At 47.3% G+C, this 20,957-nt stretch overlaps 1 protein-coding gene across 2 annotated transcripts in view; it reads left to right on the top strand.

Annotated features, from left to right (window-relative positions):
- FBXO21 (F-box protein 21) overlaps window positions 1-14,041 on the top strand; it is a 49,246-nt gene extending 35,205 nt beyond the window's left edge. For both annotated transcript variants that reach the window (XM_008004863.3, XM_008004862.3), the window contains exons 11-12: window positions 808-965; window positions 11,254-14,041. In XM_008004863.3, the coding sequence (XP_008003054.1) occupies window positions 808-965; window positions 11,254-11,444 (349 nt within the window). In that variant the 3' untranslated portion in view covers window positions 11,445-14,041. The remainder of the gene's footprint in view (window positions 1-807; window positions 966-11,253) is intronic.
- Window positions 14,042-20,957: the final 6,916 nt, after the last annotated feature.

Raw genomic sequence — 20,957 nt, 5'->3', positions numbered from 1 at the left:
ATATCCCCAGTTATCTCATATTTTTAAATGTTTGGATCAGGATTTGTTAGTCTCTTGGTTTTAGTGATGTCAAATTGGTTAGTCGTTTCCTTTACGGGCTGTATTTTTACTGCCTTGTTTTAACAAACCTTCCCTATCCTGAGCATGAAGATACTGTCTATTTTAGAAGTTCTGCATTTTTTTTTTTTTTTTTTTTTTTTTGAGACGGAGTCTTGCTCTGTCGCCCGGGCTGGAGTGCAGTGGCCGGATCTCAGCTCACTGCAAGCTCCGCCTCCCGGGTTTACGCCATTCTCCTGCCTCAGCCTCCCGAGTAGCGGGGACTACAGGCGCCCGCCACTTCGCCCGGCTAGTTTTTTGTGTTTTTAGTAGAGATGGGGTTTCACCGTGTTAGCCAGGATGGTCTCGATCTCCTGACCTCGTGATCCGCCCATCTCGGCCTCCCAAAGTGCTGGGATTACAGGCTTGAGCCACCGCGCCCGGCCAGAAGTTCTGCATTTAACACCTGAGTCTTCATTGTACTGAGAATCGAATTTGGTGTGCTACTGTTAGGCCAGGTCCCCATACCTTTTTCTTTTGGGTGACCAGTTGTCGTCTAATCACTTTTTGTTGAAAAATTTATTCTTTTCCAGATAAAGTCCTATGTTGATAATAAGAAGTGTTTATAAAAGGGGTCAGGGCTGTCCTGAGAAAAAATTCATGTGGAGTAAAGCAGGTAACTGAGGATGTGAGCTGAGAGAAGCCACGTGGTTGTCTGTAGGTTGTTGCGCCGGGTCCACAGGGACTGACTGTGCCTCCTGTGTTAACTAGGTATGGCTATAACTGTGTGATCTACGGCTGGGACCCCACCTGCATGATGGGACACGAGTGGATCCGGAACATGAACGTCCACAGCCTACCGCACGGCCACCACCAGCCTTTCTATAACGTGCTGGTGGAAGACGGCTCCTGTCGATACGCAGCCCAAGGTAAGTGGTGGTTCTACTTGCTCCAGTGGCCCCCTGGGCGTTTTCAGCGCATGTCTGAGCCCTCGGGTAGGTACTGTGGGTGTCGGCCATCGGTGCCTTCAGAGGCGGCTGATGCCCCATGGCCAGCCTCCTTCGGGCCCACAGTCAGCTAAATGTGGCTGGGTCTGCACAGGTGCAGCCCTGGCGAGGGGCCAGTAGTCACACCCGCCCTCCCCCAGGGCCTCCGCTCCCACAACCCGAACCCTATGCCAACTGTTGCCAGCTCTCATCTGATTGGCCATTGTCAGTGCCAATCAAATTCCTATAAGTCCTGCCTCCTGGACCTTGCTCTCGGGCTCCTCCCAGACAAGGAGGGTACCTGGTGAACACTTGGGGGGCCCCCTAGTGCCCCCTGGCCTCCCCAGGCTTTGGCTGCCGGTTGATGCCGGAGACGCCCTCGTGTGGCCACCTGTGGGGACTGCAGCCCACAGCGCCGGCCCTGGGAACACCTGAGCGCCCGCAAGTGTGCGGTAAGTTTGGGTAGGCGTCTGGGCCACTGCCGCCCCGGCAGGTGCCAGCCCAGGGCAAGACTGAGGTGGAGACCGACAGAGCCTGTGGAAGCCGGTGAGAAACAAGAATGCCTTCAGTGTGCGTCTCCCTTCTCTTTGTTCCTGTTGAATTTCACCTCCCCTTAATAGGATGAATTCATTGTAGTGTCTGTCAAAGCATTCACATTGATTAATAGTTCACATTTATTAATAAAAATGAACGTGAATGCTAACGTAGTGCCATTCTGTGACGGGCATCATTCTAATGTATATTAACTCCATTTGAGAAACATCATCATTTTCTAGATGAGGAAACTGAGGCACAGGAAAGCCATTGAAATTTTAACTTACAGAACACAATTTGAAGCCAGGCAGTTTGACAGAGAGCCTCCTCCTTATCCATCATGCTGTACCTGCTCGTGTCTGGCCTAAAACATGAGGTTTGACCTAACTCAGTATTATGTTCTGATAAATCCAATAATCAAAATATGGGATGTATAAAAATCTCAGAAGTTTCTAAAAGGCTGGAAATTGCCAGGTGAGGTGGCTCACACCTGGCTCACACCTGTAATTCCAGCACTTTGGGAGGGTGAGGCAGGATTATTGCTTGAGCTCAGGAGTTTGAGACCAGATTGGGCAAGACCCCATATCTGCAAAAAATTTAAAAATTAGCCAGGCAGAGTCATGTGCACCTGTGTTCCCAGCTACAACACAACAAGACCCCATCTCTACACAAAAATTAAAAGTTAGGCAGAATAGTGTACACCTGTGGTCCCAGCTGTTCAGGAGGTTGGGTTAGGAGGATCACTTGGGCCTGGGAAGGAAGGCCGCAGTGTGCTATAATCATTGTGTTGCTGCACTCCAGTCTGGGTGACAGAGTGAGATCTCATCTCAAAAGGCTGGAAAATAATGATTATTGTCAATTCATCAGAAACTGAAAGGATCCCCTGGAACGGCAGCATCAGGAGAAATATTTGTTGAGACTGCAGGTTGCTTGCCCTGCCTCAGTGTGATGGGGACGGTGTAAGGGGTTTATATGCTCCCTGTGGCAGATGGAGGCACCAACGGGGATATTATTAAACTTTTGAAGCTGTGTCGAATATAAACAATCTCTAAAAATCAACACATGATTTGGAAATTATTGACTGATCCCTGGGCCATTGGTACCAGCACAAGTCACCTGGTAAGTGCTTGATACCCTACAACATATGGCGTTCACAAGAATAAAGGAGCATTTTCTTTTCAACAACACTGTGGGCCAGTGTCTGTGGCTTTACCACATGGCATCATTATCCACTGTTTAGGGTTGATCTTAAGTATTTGGTTTTAGGGGTTGTGACTTGTTCACTTCAGAAGTTGATCTCTTATCATATCTAGTTGAACATGCAATGTAAGGTTTAGTCATAAAATTGTCATTACTGAAAAAACATCTGGTTGTCAGTTTTATCATCTCTTAAATCGAGATAGAACTAAATGATTATGGGTGATGTTAGCAAATTGCCTTCTGGAATTTAAAATGTAGAGACTTAGAAAATTCTTAGAACTTCAAAGCTGTTTCTACACTATGCTAGTTCCCGTCTTCTGCTGGCAGTTTCATCAGCACTCCATCAGCAAGCGTTTCCTGAGGGACTCTGAGTCCTAGGCTGAGGGGCAGGTGCCCCCCAACATATCTGATGTGTGGCTGTCTGCAGGGTCCTCCCTCTCCAGGGGACTCTCCTCTAGGCCCTCATCTCTTTCCCCCTTGGGGTGTCTGGATATGCTGGTGACTTCCAAAGCCGTGTTTCCATCCCAAGCTCTTCTCTGGGCTCTGTGCCCACCTCTAACAGCCCCCAGGCGTGTGCGCTTGGAGGTCTCTCGGGGGTCTTCTCTCCACTGTTCTTACCCCCGACTCACTGAACCCATTGTTGTAACTCGATTATCTCTGCAAAGAAAGAAAAAGCATGAACGCTTTGTGCTGCCCCCATATCCCCGCTGCTCCTGCCTGCCTATCTCACTCTGCCTGTCCCATCTCACTCTGCCTGCCCATCTCACTCTGCCTGCCCATCTCACTAAGTGACACCACATAGGGGCCGGGTCTCGCTCTTCTCTCTTTGCCCTCGCCACACATCTGTCTACACACACACAGCTGTCTCCTCATGTGTCTCACATTTCCATTCCGGTGGTCTCTGCTTGCCTACTTCCTAACTGGCACCTGCCTCCAGGCCTGTCCCCAACCAAGCATTTTCCTTAGCAGCAGCAAGAGGATCTTCCTAGCATGTCCCCGGCCACTTGCTGCTTGAATTGACTGACCGTTAGGAGTTTCTCATCAGCAGGCAGTCCGGAATGCTTTACCAGGCCCTAGGGATCTGGCCTTCCCCTTACAGCCCCAGCACGGTTCCCACCCCCGGCATACTCCCGCCCACTTCCGCTCATCTTCCTTGAAGTCACCATTCTTGCTCGCACGTCTTCACACAGTTGGCTGCCCCTGACTGATAGGTTTCCCTGCCTCACCTGCTAGTTTCCTGTCACTTCCTCCCAGAAGCTCTTCTCGCCCCGCCCCTTCCCTGCCCCTTGAGGTCAGGTCATTTGTTCCCACTCTGCACTTCATGACACCCTGTCCTTCCCTGTCTTTCACATCCGCTGGTTCCTATTGAATGCTCTGCCCCCCTCGCCCAGTGTGAGCTTGGGGAGCTCGGTGAATTTGAAGTTCCTGCTCGCCCACGATGTGTCCCAGCTCCCATGCCACACCCCTGGGAGAGGCTCGCATTCAGCTGGGGGAGGGAATCCATCCCGGAGAGAGACAGCAGTAAACACACACAGCTGTGAGATGAGGGGAAAGTGTGTCATGAATGAGAGGCTTTTTTTTTATATATATAGGAAGTTTGGATGAAGAGCATTTTCAAACACATGGAACAGTTAAAATAATACATCACATACCCCCGTTTACCCTCCAGTCGATTCAACAGTGAATGATTCCCATATTTGCTTTATCTATAGAGACTTTACTTTTTTCCTGCACCATTTGAAAGAATATTGCAGACATGACCTAAATACTGAATTATGTCTAAGTATAAGGAGATTCCTCTGCATAACCGCAATTACATTATCATACCTAACAAATAATTATTTTATAATATCTAATAGTTTTTAAATTTCTCAATTGTCACAAAATAACCTTATGCCTATTTTTTGCTGGTTTTTAAAAATCAGGATCCAACCAGATTTCATTCGCTGCATTTGGTTGTTTTTTTCTCTTTAGTCTCTCTTATTAAAGACAGTTCCTCATTCTTCGTCGTTTTTCCCCTTCTTCATATGACTTTGACTTTTTGAAGAATCCAGTGCAGTGATGCAAACCTGAGTCACTGGAGCCTTAACCTCCTGGGCTCAAGTGATCCTCCCACCTCAGCCTCCCAAGTAGCTGGGACTACAGGCATGTGCCACCACACCTGGCTACTTTTTGTGTTTTTGTAGAAATGGGGTTCACCATGTGGCCCAGGCTGGTCTCAAACTCCTGGACTCAAGCATTCTGCCCACTTTGGCCTCTTAAAGTGTTGAGATTACAGGTGTGAGCCACTGTGCCTGGCCATTGTCTTGTAAATTGTATAACATTTTGGATTTGCCTCATTGGTTCCTTAACTGTGTGATGTCTGCCAGCTGGGAGTGAAGTCTGAGTCCTGATTAGATGAGGATAAGAATTCTTGGGGAGGATACTTCACATCCCTCGCCACGTGCAAGACCCCGTGTGAGTGATGCTGAATTTGGTCACTTGGCTAAGATAGTAACTCACTATTTCAATGAAGAAATCCACGTGGGCACTCTGTGGCATCCTGTGAAGATCCTGTTCCCCACTGACCTTGAACATTGTGGTTCTAGCACTTTTTTAATATCCTTGCCTAAATCTTTATATGAGAATTGCCGAGTGGTGATTTTGCCACCACTGTTGTTGTCTCTACTTCAATGAACAAGAGCTTTCTTCTTCCTCCCTGCTTCTCCCTTCCCTCTCCCTATCTCTCCTTCCCTGCCCTTGTCTCTGCCATAGATTCCTGGATTTTTTTTTATTCAATGTGTTATAATCATGTGGGACAATTTTATGCTCGCATTTGCCCATTTTTAGCCAGTGAGAGGCCAGGTTTTAAAAACACATATTAAATATGTTTTTGAACATTTCTGGGTTAATGTGTTTTTATGAAAGGTATTTTTTAAAAACTTTTCTTGATCTAAATTTTCAGCCATTGACTCCAGTGATCCTATTAGCCCAGGTAGAACCCATTCATAATGCTTTTCTAATTACTAGCTCTGCACAGAAAGGTGAAGAGTGAATTAGAAATCACATACATATATGACATCTTCAAATAGTTTTAGTTTGTACAATGAAGAGGATACTTCCCCCAGTGTGTTCACCTAAACCCTAATGGGATGTCCGGCATCTTGCATGTGTGTGATGTTGTGTTCCCACTAGGGGGCGCGCTTTGATACTTTCACGGCCCTGGGTGGGAGAATGCCGCTCCTGTCCCGCCTCCTTCCAGGCTTCTCAGAAGCTCCCAGCCGAGATCAGCTGCCGTATTGGAAGGCCAGGAATTCAACTACTTGAGTCTAGGTCAGCAGCTGTATTGGAAAGCCAGCAATTCAACTACCATGTGAAAATCTCGTTCTTAAGTTTTGTCTGTATGATAAAGCACCTCGTACAATGCTTGGTACATGGCATGTCCTCGACAAATGTTGGTTCCCTTTTCCATAACTTAATTGATACTTCCAAACTCAACTTTCCACCCAGACAGGCCTCCCGGCCCGACACACACACACACACACACACACACACACACACACACACATACACGGTCCATGGCCAGCTGTACCTGCTAGCAAGTGTGGTGAGGTGAATGGGGATCACCTGCATGGGGGCGGGGTTGTGTTAAGTGGCACAAATATGTCAGAGGATGCTTTGGCCCTGGCTTTCAAATTGTAAAAATCTCAAGCACGCATTCTCTTCCAGCCTAGCAGTTCCACCTCGATCCCTCCACACGTGTACAAGGAGGCCTGTGGCCCCCTCGTTAAAATAGCAAGACAGTTGTCACTCATAAGAACTCTTCTAGTAGCCTGGGGTCTATGCAGACTGGAATGAATACTAAGCTGCAATTGAATAAGCCAGTTGCGGGCGAGTGCTTAGAATACGTTTTATATAAGTATTCTAAGTATAAACCACATAAAGCAATACCAAATTTTAAGTATACTTCAGGTATCTAGCTGCATATGTGTGTGCTCATAGGAGAAGGACTGAAAAGACACACTCACACCAATGGTGCTTTTCTCTTGGAGAGGAGGACCGGCTCAGGACAGGACAGGTGCTCACAGTGCTCACACAGGACTTGGGTGGTGTTTCCATAGTATTCATATATTTTGGGGTAGCTGAAAATTTAAAATAAGCAGACAGATTTTTCTGAAAACTTGAAGAGAATCCAGGAAGAGTCCTCAAGATTTTTCAGAACTTTTAATTGGTGCCTGGTTCATGTTTTACTCAATTAAGTTTTGTGTTACTTAGATTTATCATTTTTCTTAAAAGTAAACTTTGTGAAAATCTTCTTAGTGGATTGGCATTTATTTTTCTTTCATAATACGTAGTCACCAACTTCATTATGTTGTTACTTTTTTCCTGTTCTGCTTCTTAGCAAGCTAGGAGCCCAGGCCAGTAAATGCACCAAATCCAGTCCTTCTTTCCTCTCTAACAGCCAGGAGTGGGGCTGGGAGTGCCCTCATGGACTGTCATTTACCTGTCGCCTGGTTTCCCACCGTCCCTGCCTGGACTTCGCATGCATCTCGTTCTGGGCCCAGGTTCAAAATTCTGTGCAGTAGCTGTTGGGTCACGTTGCCCTGGCAAATCTGTGGATGATAGCCTGAGTTTCCCCTTCCTTCCTCCTCCCAACAGAAGCTGAATGTTACTAACACCAGGCTGTTCCTTGATAATACATAGAAAGGAAAATGTGGAGGAGAAGGGAACAATACTGAAACACAGGGCTGGGGCTCTGGAGCAGGGCTTCTCAGCCCAGCACTAGTAACACTTTGGCCAAGATAGCCATTTGTGGGGAGCCGTCCTGTGCATTGTAGTGTACTTAGCAGCATCCCTGGCCTCCACCCACTACAAGCTGGCAGAAGCTCTCAATTACAATAACCAAAAATGTCTGCAGACCTTACCAGATGTCCCTTTGGTAGCAAAAGAGCCCCCAGATGAGAACTATTGCTCCATACGAACTGGCAACAAAGCAGTTGTTCTAACTACCTGCTTGAATTCTCTGTACTTCAGATATCTATGTCCTGCTTACCAATGACAGGAACAGTGGTTCCCTTAGAGCAAAGGGGATTTTGTCTCGATGGTATTCCAAGAATCTTTACTCTCCCTCTGCTATTTCTGTGCAGCTCTGCCAGACGATCCAAACATGGCCAGGCATGGTGGCTCACACTTGGAATCCCAACACTTTGGGAGGCCACGACAGGAGGATCATTTGAGCCCAGGAGTTTGAAACCAGCCTGGGCAACGTAGCAAGACCCTGTCTCTACAAAAAAGAATAGAAAATCCAAAGGCCAGGGCCCTGACAGCTGGTCTAGTTAAGATACTGGGTCGTGGTCATGTCACCACAAGCCTTCTCAAGGAAGATACGCTTTGCTAGTTGATTCCTCCTCCTGTAACTGGATGTGAAGAGGGAGGTGGCAGCAGTGGGTGGACAGGAAAGGGCATCTTAGCCAGTGGCATTTTGAAACATTTGCAGCATTTTTTTTTTTTTTTTTAACATTTATTGATTTTTTCCCAAGAGAAAATCATCTCTAGAGACCTACTGGTGACAGCAGAGAGATCAGAGTTAGTGGATGACTCAGTTTCCTTCTGGAAAAAGTGGGAGGTCCTGAAACCACAAGCTCTTGTGTGTAACGTGGGCTGAAGCGTCCCTTTGGGGGCAGCGGCGTTCTCTAAGTCTACCCAGCCCCTCCCTGCCTGCTGTCTCCTGACTGTTGGGTTTGTCTTACGTCTGGTTCCCTTCAGCTCTGGAAAGGGACTGTCTGGTTTGAGTCTGGGGTTAAATCCTTGGGCAGCCCACTCAAAAGCAGAAGGGGGCTCCTTCCAGGGTTACGTGGTGGGGGTGCCTGTGATGCCACTGTGGGGTCTGGCACATTGTAAGTACCCAGTTTAAACTCTGTCACTGTGCCACATCGTGGAGCAACCCCTGATCCGTGGCCTTCCAGGCCCTTTCTAAGTGGTGCAGCCTTTCTACCCCCACGTTTCTTGGAGGAACTCACAAACAGGTTACTCATTTTCATGGCCGCCTCCTGCTTTGCTGAATTAGTGTGCCATCATTTATTCACACAGTGGCCCACACGGGGACGTTTACACTGCTCTTCCATTTTTCTAGCATAAGTACTGTTCAGGTAAACAGCCTCCATACATTCATCTCTGCACATGACGTGTCTGACTTCCTCAGTGGTACTGATCTGTTCAGACAGTTCTGTCCCTGGTCACAGTCTGCAGAAACAGCCTAAAACAACATATTAGCACATTTCTTCAGCTCCTCCTGTTTTGTGGTTAAAAAAAACCCTGCAGGCCGGGCGCGGTGGCTCAAGCCTGTAATCCCAGCACTTTGGGAGGCCGAGACGGGCGGATCACGAGGTCAGGAGATTGAGACCATCCTGGCTAACCCGGTGAAACCCCGTCTCTACTAAAAAATACAAAAATCTAGCCGGGCGAGGTGGCGGGCGCCTGTAGTCCCAGCTACTCGGGAGGCTGAGGCAGGAGAATGGCGTGAACCCGGGAGGCGGAGCTTGCAGTGAGCTGAGATCCGGCCACTGCACTCCAGCCTGGGCGACAGAGCGAAACTCCGCCTCAAAAAAAAAAAAAAAAAAACAAAAAACAAAACCCTGCAAATTGAGTCCTACAACTCTTCCCCCCTCTTCCCAAAGACAAATACCAGTTAAAGTCAGTGCTTCAGAAAGATACCTGCGTTCTTCCTGCGTACTTCGGGGATGCAGGGCCTCTGATGCCCTGACTTTGTGTTTCAGGACGTTTAACCCAGCTGTTTAAGAAATAATAGGCCACACTTTGTGTCGGTAAGCCCATCGGTTGGCCTTACTGGTATTAATTCATAGACCCACTTACGTTCGTTCGGGTGATGGGCAGTGCCAAGGATGGCTTTGGAGTGATTGGAACTGGGGCGCCCTGGGGACATAGTCACAATAGGAGGATCTGCCCAGCCCAGCTCCCTTCCGGTGCTAGGTCATGGAGGGCATGGCTGGGCTTCTTCTGAATCAGGGGCCACACCCAGTCTTGGGCCAGGCCTCCGTGGACGGCAAAGAAGGGTGCACAAAACACCGTCCTTTAACTGGCCCTGTAGAGGAGCCTTGTTCCAGTTATTCTGGGAAGGTGGGAAACCAAGCCTTTCGAATACCTTGCCTGTATTGTCTCTCCTTTTTTTTTTTTTTTTTTGAGATGGAGTCTCGCTCTGTTGCCCAGGCTGGAGTGCAGTGGTGTGATCTTGACTCACTGCAACCTCTGCCTCCTGGGTTCAAGCAGTTCTCTGCCTCAGCCTCCCAAGTAACTGGGATTACAGGCACCTGCCACGACGCGTGGCTAATTTTTGTATTTTTGGTAGACATGGAGTTTTACCATCTTGGCCAGACTGGTCTTAAACTCCTAACCTCATGACCCCCTGCCTTAGCCTCCCAAAGTGCTGGGATTACAGGCATGAGCCACCGTGCCTGGCCCTATTTTTTGTTTTTTTGTTTTTTTTTTCAATTTTTACGGTCTTATTTTCTATTTCTTCCTTCCTTTCTTTCTTTCATTTATTTTATTTATTTATTTATTTATTTTGAGCTGGAGTGCAATGGCATAATCTCGGTTCACTGCAACCTCCATCTCCCAGGTTCAATGGATTTTCCTGCCTCAGCCTCCTGAGTAGCTGAGACTACAGGAGTGTACCACCATGCCTGGCTAGTTTTTGTATTTTTAGTAGAGACGGGAGTTTCACCATGTTAGTCAGGCTGGTCTCGAGCTCCTGACCTCAGGTGATCCTCCCACCTTGGTCTCCCAAAGCGCTGGGATTACAGGTGTAAGCCACTGCCCCGGCCCTATTTTCTATTTTTCTAGTGGCGAAATAGAGAACAGGGAGAAGAGGTAGCATGGTTTTCCCAAGAGATGGTACAGATAATAATGTCTGATATCCACATGGGGTCTGGAGGTGCAAGCCATCTTCCATTCATCCCACAGTCTCACAGCAGCCCTGGAAAGAGGCTGCTCGCTGTTGAAAGCCAGTGTTGGAAAGAGCTCGGGTGGAAAGTGTGGTCTGCGTGAGGGACTCCTGTGAATCGAGGAGAGGGGTGGCAGGTACGAGGCTTGTCACCATGTGACATCGCAGCTTCAGAAACTTAGCCACTGCCAAAAAAAGAGCAGGCAGGGATAATCTTGTCCCATTGTCCAGTCAGAGGGACCTGTTGAGTCTCCAGTTTGCCACTGCCCAAAAGACCTTTGGACTTTTGCTGGAGCCAGACATCCTGCTCAGAGATTAGGAAAATCCTGCTGTTCCGTGGGGGAGCTCTTGGGGTAGCTGTGCCACCACCCACCTTCTCCTGATTGCCACTCGCTGCCCTTTTCCCATTACCCTCCCCTGACTCCATAAACGTCTTCAGTCTTCCCTTCTCCACCTCAAAAATGCCACCTGGAAGGGGTGATGGGAGGTTCTCTGGAGGAAAGGCGTGGCAGCAGTGGACATTGTAATGAGAATGCCCGTGTGCCTCTTTACCAACAGAAAACTTGGAATATAACGTGGAGCCTCAAGAAATCTCACACCCTGATGTGGGACGCTATTTCTCAGAGTTTACTGGCACTCACTACATCCCAAACGCAGAGCTGGAGATCCGGTATCCAGAAGATCTGGAGTTCGTCTATGAAACGGTGCAAAATATTTACAGTGCAAAGAAAGAGAACATAGATGAGTAAAGTCTAGAGAGGACATTGCACCTTTGCTGCTGCTGCTGCTATCTTCCAAGAGAACGGGACTCCGGAAGAAGACGCCTCCACGGAGCCCTCGGGACCTGCTGCACCAGGAAAGCCACTCCACCAGTAGTGCTGGTTGCCTCCTACTAAGTTTAAATACCGTGTGCTCTTCCCCAGCTGCAAAGACAATGTTGCTCTCCGCCTACACTAGTGAATTAATCTGAAAGGCACTGTGTCAGTGGCATGGCTTGTATGCTTGTCCTGTGGTGACAGTTTGTGACATTCTGTCTTCATGAGGTCTCACAGTCGACGCTCCTGTATCATTCTTTGTATTCACTCCATTCCCCCGCCTGTCTGCATTTGTCTCAGAACATTTCCTTGGCTGGACAGATGGGGTTATGCATTTGCAATAATTTCCTTCTGATTTCTCTGTGGAACATGTTCGGTCCCGAGTGAGGACTGTGTGTCTTTTTACCCTGAATTTAGTTGCATATTCAGAGGTAAAGTTGTGTGCTATCTTGGCAGCATCTTAGAGATGGAGACATTAACAAGCTAATGGTAATTAGAATCATTTGAATTTATTTTTTTCTAATATGTGAAACACAGATTTCAAGTGTTTTATCTTTTTTTTTAAATTTAAATGGGAATATAACACAGTTTTCCCTTCCATATTCCTCTCTCGAGTTTATGCACATCTCTATAAATCATTAGTTTTCTATTTTATTACATAAAATTCTTTGAGAAAATGCAAATAGTGAACTTTGTGAATGGATTTTTCCATACTCATCTACAATTCCTTTTAAATGACTACTTTTATTTTTTGATTTTAAAAATCTACTTCAATATCATGAGTAGGTCTTACATCAGTGATGGGTTCTTTTTGTAGTGAGACATACAAATCTGATGTTAAATGTTTGCTCTTAGAAATCATACTCCATGGTCTCCAAAGACCAAAAAATGAGGTTTTGCTTTTGTAATCAGAAAAAAAAAAAAAAAAATCATGAACCTTAAAAAAAAAAAAAAAGGTTTTGAAGGGAAAAAAAGTGGTTCCACACCTCTTGCTATTCCTTAGAGTCACTTCAAGGCCTGTTTGAATGTGGCGGGTTAGAAAGAGAGAGAATGTCTTTGATTTGCGTGAAAGGAGATGTGCGTGTTGGAATCTGCTTTTCCAAGCCACCAGGGTCCTGAAGGCAGCAGGATGAAGCCTGTTGTGGCGTCTTTTGGGAAAGCCTGACTGTGTGTTCAGATGGCACTGGCTCCTTTCCGAAGTTCTTAGTAACTGAGCCCAGAGTAACTGCACGCCTTCGTGCAGCTCCGGAGCTCCTCCAACTCTCGGCCTGCCGGTTCTCAAGTGAGCGAATCTCGTCATTAATCAGTGGAAGCTAACTTCTGAAGTTAGGACCTAGTTACTTTGCTCTCAGCGTTTAGAATGATGCAGTTGCTCTAATGAATGGGGCATTAGGGGCCTGTCTGTGCACCTGTCTTTCCCTCTGCATGCAGTATTCTCACCCACGTTGAATGCCTGCTGCTTGTTTACCCTTTGGAAACCCTGGGGTGACTGAGGTTTGGAAAGCCACCTGAGACCACTTCATAGCAAGGGAAGGCTTTAAGCAGTTACTAGAAAGAGATGGGGATTTGGCCCCTGGCTCCTCCATCCTAAATTAGCTATTATCCACTGTCCACGTTCCTCATCAGTCAAATCCAAAGTCAAAGGATTTGAACCTGCATCTGAAAATGTGACCACTCACAGCACCTGACCCGCCGAGGTTGGGAGGATTGTACACTACTCTCATTTAAAGGGGAAAGTTCGGTAATATGGAATTAATATGAATGAGATGCATTAATAAGAAACTGAGCATGCTGAGAGTTGCAATTTTTGGTTTTCTGGTTTGATTGATTTCCTTTTTTCTTAGAAACATCAAAGCCAAGAAAGATGGTTTTACCTTTACTGACCCAGCTGTAAATATGTACCTAGACTGTTTTTAAATGTCTTTCTTCATGAATGCTTCACGGGGCTCCAGGAAGCCTGTATCACCTGTGTAAGTTGGTATTTGGGCACTTTATATTTTTCTAAAAAACGTGTTTTGGATCCTGTACTCTAATAAATCATAAGTTTCTTTTTAAAAATTTTCCAAAACTTTTCTCCATTTTAAAAAGCCCTGTTACAAAAGTCGAACTTTCACTATGTTAAAATGTTAAATATTTGGATATAGCAACTTCTTTTCTCTTCAAACGAATGCCAAGATTTTTTTGTACAATGATTAATAAATGGAACTTATCCAGAGAAACCACGCAAATGGCCTGCCCAATTTCGTTTCAGGACAGAAAGCCCAGCCGTGACTTGAGTAGAATGTGTCTCACCTCTCTTCGGATCTAAATATGAAAAGTATGTTCTGCTGAATTTTTCTAAGCATTGGTGAGCGGACAGCCTACCTGTAAACCATGACCTCCTTGCCAAACGTTCATTTTATCAGCTCACTAGTAACCTTTGAGAATTATCTGGTTGTCATGCAAAGATTGCACTTTTTGAATTATGTGAAGTTACACATGTTGTAAAATGAGAACTGCTCATGCTTTGAAAGAAAACCAGGTTCTTCGTGCGTTCTGTTGCCGTTGATTTGAATGGCTGCGCTGTATACGATGTGTCCAAAATGTCTCCAGAGCACTGATTCTGTGTAATGTTACTACCTATTATGTGGGAGGAAAAAAGGTTATAGGTTAAACAAAGTCAGTCGACTCTATGGTGGTGTTTCTCCATACCCGTAACGCACAGGACTGTGCGTCGTGACTTTCTAAGAGAAGTGTGCAGCGTGTGTGTCATCTTGATATATTAAACCCTGGGATTTCCCTCCCCTACACGCACGCACCATCCCCGGGGGTCCGCTGTTTGCAGACATGCTTTGAAAAGCTGTCTCAGCGAGACATCAGTTACGTCCAAAGTGAGTTTACCTTAGAATCAGACTGGTTTTGCCAGGCGTCATGTTTGCAAACATTATCCACCTAATCAGATTTTGAAAGGCCAGCTTTCCTGTTGGCTGCCTGAGACTTATAACAGATCCCCATTAGAAGCGCATTTACACAGCAGAATGGTTTTATTGAGAAAACCAGCATTAGGTACTGTTGCCGGCTCAGTTTTCCATTGCATACTATCTACTTAAAGTCTCGTTCTCATTTTTAAATGTTTCGGTCTTTCTCCACGGAGAACACTGAGCAGAGCGGCCCGGCGTGTTGCAGGCTTTCTGCTGCGGCTGTCGGCTATCTGTGCTTTCCCCTCCTTAGTCCTTACTCCCAAGTAAGGGAACTCAGACTCCCAGCAACTTTTTAACTGAAGAGTGTCTGTGACCATGATGATCAAGATGCAGCTCTTCATGTTTTTATTTATTTATTTATTTTTTTGGAGGGAAGGAGATACATCAGCTGGACAAAATGCAGAATTTGGATGTGGGACAATTGCTTTTTGGAGACGTGAATAGCTGTACTGTACGTATTATTTTGTGTGGCATGCTAACTTCGAGCCGGGCACTGGCCTAATAAAGTCTTTGTAATCCTCCCAGCAATCCGATGAGGCAGGCGCAGATAGTAAAGTTTTAGGCTTTGCAGGTCGCGTGCAGACTGTCGCATGTTCTCTGTTTTTAAAAGTGTCAACAACATTCTTAGCTCAAGGGCTATACAAAAACAGGCTGCAGACAGGATGGTGCCCACAGGCCATAGTTGGCTGACCCGGGCTAGGGTGTAGGCACTTAGCATTCCACTGTATAAAGGGGAAACCCAGGTCATACTGCGTGTGCGTGGGTGGGAAGCCGGATGTGGAATACAGGTGGTCCCTGAGTCGCCAGGAACCACTGAGCTCCAGCTGTTCACACCCACACCCTCCGGCGCAAGCAACTACCTCGCCATGGTTTAGCCTTGGTCTAGCCGCAACTTTAACCTTGAATGTTGCATTTCTGAAAATTTAGAATCTTGAAGGTAAAGGACATCCCTTCAGTGAATAAAATTATGTGCAATTATAGAATATATGTGTTATGGTCACGTAGCAATGACTGTATTAGGGCTATGCTAGTTCTGTAATAAATAGACCCGAAAAGCTACAATGGCTCAAACACCATAGAACTTTTTTGCTTCCATAATACTGGGCAGGGGAATGGGCTGGCAGGGCAGCCCCAGTGCAGGCATCAGAGACAGAGCACCCTGAGCCGTCTGTCTCCATCCAGCCTGAAATCGGGGGCAGCATGGAGGGCCGTGACCATTTGGGAGCTTCCATGAGCCGGGTGTGGAAGTGGCGCCCCTTATGTCCACTTTCATTTTGCACGGAGGCGGGAAACGTCGTCCAATTGTGTTCTAGGAAAGGAGACAGAACACAGTGTGGGTAGAAGCTCTGGTCCACCACACAGGCCACTCCAGTGTGCTCCTCCATGGCAGGAGACAGCCACGGACAGTTAAGCCAGGCTGTCTGTGGGGACGGACACATTTCTCCAGTCTCCAGCTCAAGTCGCCCCTGCCTCAGTAGCACATAGAGGCAGCGGAGTTCCCTTGAGGTGGCACTGCCTGTGTACACTCAGTCTCCACCGCAGATGGCTGCAGAAGCGGAGAGCAGACCTCACCGCGTGGGTCACGTGTGCTAGCTCTGCCTCAACAGCCAGATCTCAAGGGCCCGGCCATGCCCTCTTTCCAGAGGAAGTGCCAAATGGTTTCCTGTGGGCCCGAAAGGAAGAGAAAAGGTTTGGTGGGCACCAACTTGTGTGTACCTCATCCCCAGAACCCTCCGCGGTCCCTGCATCCTCCTCAGCCCAGTTTTTCTGGGCCATGCAAGTTCCCTCCATCGGCCCAGCGTGGTGCCTCCAGGATTCCCCACCCCCAATGCCCGTTCAGAGGTGAAGCAGGGACAGTAGCTGCAGTAAGAACTCCCATTTGGGGAAAAGAAAGAATGAAACAGAAGTTGCTGGTCTCTAGCAGGGATGAAATCCCACTCGCGGGGGACCTTGTTAAGACCCCTGCCCTTGTCATGGCCGGGGGTGACATTTCCTGCGTAAGCCCTGACTGCTCTCCGGAGGAACTCCCTGCCCTCTGGGAAGTTCTTCCTCAAATCTCATCCTCTCTGGTCTCCTCAGAAGTGGGTGTCAGGTGCATCCTGCCCGGGTGCTAGCCTACTTTCATACTCCACTTCCTGTTGGGTGCACCTTTAGGGGCCTGTCCAAGATTTTTATTTACTTATTAGTACAACAAGCTTGCGATTCCTCTAGCATTGATTCCTTCTAAAGCTTAGCAGAAGTTCTTTTTAAGAACTTTCCAGCCTGCTTTATCGCCTCTTGGCTCTCCCTTCCCACTGACTTAATGTGGCTGCCTTCATCTGATATTAACCAAAGGTGAGGCTCGCTGCTTAAGTGAAAAATGTTTTTTTGTTTTGTTGCTCAAGAGACAGTTTCGCTCTTGTTGCCCAGGCTGGAGTGTAGTGACGCAGTCTCAGTTCACTGCAACCTCTGTCTCCCGGGTTCAAGCGATTCTCCTGCCTCAGCCACCCAAGGAGCTGGGATTACAGACATATGCCACCACCCTCAGCTAATTTTGTATTTTTAGTGGAGATGGGGTTTCACCACGTCAGTCATCAGGCTGGTCTCAATCGCCTGACCTCAGGTGATCCACCTGCCTCGCCTTCCCAAACTGCTGATTACAAGCATTTAACAGGCCTTTGTTGTTCAGTGATTTCCTTTGAGATGGAGTCTGGCTCTGTCGCCAGGCTGGAGTGCAGTGGCATGACCTCGGCTCACTGCAACCTCGGACTCCCGGGTTCAAGTGATTCTCCTGCCTCAGCCTCCCGAGATGCTGGGATTACAGGCGTGTGCCACCACACCCAGCTAATTTTTGTATTTTTAGTAGAGATGGGGTTTCACCATATTGGCCAGGAGGGTCTCGATCTCATGACCTTGTGATCCACCCACCACAGCCTCCCAAAGTGCTAGGATTACAGGTGTGAGCCACTGCACCTGGCCTTTTTTTTTTTTTTTTTTTTGAGGTGGAGTCTTGTTCTGTCGCCCAGGCTGGAGTGCAGTGACGTGATCTCGACTCACTGCAACCTCCACCTCCTGGGTTCACACCATTCTCCTGCCTCAGCCTCCCAAGTAGCTGGGACTACAGGCGCCCGCCACCACGCCTGGATAATTTTTTGTATTTTTAGTAGAGATGGGGTTTCATCGTGTTAGCCAGAATGGTCTCTATCTCCTGACCTTGTGATCTGCTTGCTTCGGCCTCCCAAAGTGCTAGGATTACAGGCCTGAGCCACTGCACTTGGCCTTTTATTTATTTATTTATTTATTTGAGACGGAGTCTTGCTCTGTCGCCCAGGCTGGAGTGCGGTGACGTGATCTTGGCTCACTGCAACCTCTGCCTTCTGTGTTCAAGCAATTCTTGTGCCTCAGCCTCCCAAGTGACTGGAATTACAGGTGTACACCACCACTCCCAGCTAATTTTTGTATATTTAGTAGAGACAGGGTTTCGCCATGTTGGCCAGGCTAGTCTGGAACTCCTGGCCTCAAGTGATTCACCTGCTTTGGCCTCCCAAAGTGCTGGGATTACAGGGGTGAGCCACTGGCATGGCTGATTTTCGTTCTCATCTCTTGGTGTGCAGAAGCAGTGGCCTTTTCCACATAGGACACCTGGGATTTCAGTCTCTTCCATTTTAGTTCTCAAACCAGCACATTTTTGCTTCACTCCTGTTTTTCTTGTCTTCCCTGGTGATAAACAACAGAGCAGTCTACACACTGTATTCCTTGTCTCTTTTGGCTGCTTTCTCTAGACTGGCTGCAGGGCCCGTGGTTCCACCTTGCAAATCAAAAGCAACAATTTTACCAAGTCTGACCCCCAAACAGAGCTCTCCAGCCTTCCGGCCTCCGGGAGGTGTTTCCTTGCCACTTGACTGCTAGGCTAACACCATAGAGTTTAGGGTTTTGATACAGTGGTGCCCCCTCAATGGTTTTGTTTGTTTATTATTATTAAGTTTAAAGTGGGCTAATATTTCCATAGGAAGTTCTACTTCCTATTTGGCTGTGCAATTAAGAAAAAAAAAAACTAAGAACAATGATTCAAGTCTTTGGGAGTGGGAAGAGCTACACGTCGTTTAGTAAATGCAGGGAAGGAAGTTGCACAGAATACAGAAAGGAGAAATTTTGGGAGAATGAACTGGGCAGTCTTATAGAATCCTTGCATGGTTAGAATTTCCAGCTGGGCACAGTGGCTTGTATAATCCCAACACTTTGGGAGGCCAAGGTGGGAGGATCGCTTGAGGCTAGGAGTTTGAGATCAGCCTGAGCAATATAGCAAGACCCCCGTCTCTACAAAAAATTTAAAAATTAGCCAGGTGTGATAACTTGCGCCTATAGTCCCCACTACCCAGGAGGCCGAGGCAGGAAGGTTGCTTGAGGTCGAGGCTTCAGTGACCTGTGATGGCGCCACTGCACTCCAGCCTAGGTGACGGAGCAAGACTATCTCAAAAGAGAGAAAAGAAAAAGAGAAAAAAAGAATTTCCACCTGCCTTTTTTTTTTTTTTTTTTTTTTGGGAGAGAGTCTTACTCTGTCACCCAGGCTGGAATGCAGTGGCACAGTCTTGGCTCACTGCAGCCTCCGCCTCCTGGGTTCTTGTGTCTCAGCCTCCTGAGTAGCTGGAGCTACAGGTGTGTGGTGCCACACCCAACTAATTTTTGTATTTTTAGTAGAGACACGGTTTCACCATGTTACCCAGGCTGGTCTCGAACTCCTAACCCCAAGTGATCTGCCTGCCTCGGCCTCCCAAAGTGCTGGGATTACAGGCATGAGCCACCGCGCCCGGCTCTCCACCTACTTTTTAAATGAAAGAATTCTAATAGAAATGTTCATATGCAAGCTATTGAATTTGGGAGAAATTCGTACTTTGAATGAAAGTTACGGTTTTCCTATTTCCAAACCATTATAATCTCACAATCCTAGAATTCCTCAATAATCTACCAGTTTTTGTAGGACGATTTTCTCAGTTGTGGCTGTTACTGTGCAGAGGGCTCTGTGCCCAATATCTGTGCTGTCCTCCACCCCAAGGTTTCTCAGCCTTTTTTCCAGTATTGCCTGCTCCAGGAGGCTTTTTAGGTTGTTTTTTTTCCTAATCACCCCCAACCCCCGAAATCGTTTTGACTTTTTTTTCTAGAGATGACATTCATCTTACATGAAATTAGCCGTATCACTGGTATTTACTTCATGCACAATGTTGTCAGCCTCCACCTCCAGTTCCTAAACATTTTCATCACCCTAAAATAAAACTCCCAAGCCCATTAGGCAGTCACTCCCCATTCTTCCCTCCCCCAGCCCGTGGCACCCACCAGTCTGCTTTCTGTCTTGGGATTTGCCTGTTCTGTGCATTTCACGTACATGGAATCACACACAAGGTGACCTCTGTGCCTGGTTTCTTTCACGCAACATCATGCTTTCAAGGTTCATCCTCTTTGTAGCATGTATTGGCACTTCATTCCTTTTTATGGCTAAATATTTATGGATATACCACATTGTTTTGTTTTTATTATTTTTATTTATTTATTTATTTTGGAGACAGAGCTTTGCTGCGTCGCCCAGACTGGAGTGCAGTGGTGCGATCTCGGCTCACCACAACCACTGCCTCCTGGGCTCAGGCGATTCTTCTGCCTCAGCCTCCCGAGTAGCAGAGACTACAGTCACGCACCACCACGCCCGGCTAATTTTTTGAATTTTTAGTAGAGACGGGGTTTCAGTGTGTTGCCCAGGGTTGTCTAGAACTCCTGAGCTCAGGTGATCTGCCTGCCTTGGCCTCCCAAAGTGCTGGGATTACAGGTGTGAGCCACCACACCCAGTCTATTTTGTTTTTAATTTTTGAAATAAAAGTTGTGGCCCAGGCTGGAGTGGAGTGGCACAGTCATGACTGACTGCAGCCTGTACCTCACTGCAACTTCCACCTCCTGGGCTCAGGGGATCTCCCACGTCAGCCTCCCAAGTAACTGGGATCACTGGTATGCACCACCATGCCCGGCTAATTTTGTTTTGGTGTTTTGTTTATTTGCTTGCTCGCTTGCTTGTTTTGTAGAGATGGGGTTTCTTTATGTTGCTCAGGCTGATCTGGAACTCCTGGGCCCAAGCAATCTGCCTGCCTTGGCGCACATTTTGTTTATCCATTAAGCTACTGATGGACATTAGAGCTATTTCCCCTTTGAACTATTGTAAATAGTACTGCTGTGAGCCCTCAATGAAATGATTTTTTTTTTTGAGATGGAGTCTCTGCCACCCAGGCTGGAGTGCAGTGGCACAATCTCGGCTCACTGCAAGCTCCGCCTCCCGGGTTCACGTCATTCTCCTGCCTCAGCCTCCCGAGTAGCTGGGACTACAGGTGCCTGCTACCACGCCCAGCTAATTTTTTTTGTATTTTTAGTAGAGATGGGGTTTCACTGTGTTAGCCAGGATGGTCTCAATCTTCTGACCTCGTGATCCGCCCACCTCGGCCTCCCAAAGTGCTGGGATTACAGGCATGAG

This window comes from Chlorocebus sabaeus, chromosome 11 (assembly GCF_047675955.1).
Source record: "Chlorocebus sabaeus isolate Y175 chromosome 11, mChlSab1.0.hap1, whole genome shotgun sequence".
Taxonomy (NCBI): Eukaryota; Metazoa; Chordata; class Mammalia; order Primates; family Cercopithecidae; genus Chlorocebus; species Chlorocebus sabaeus.
Note: the sequence above shows the minus strand (reverse complement) of the source record. Positions and strands in the feature narration are given on the sequence as shown.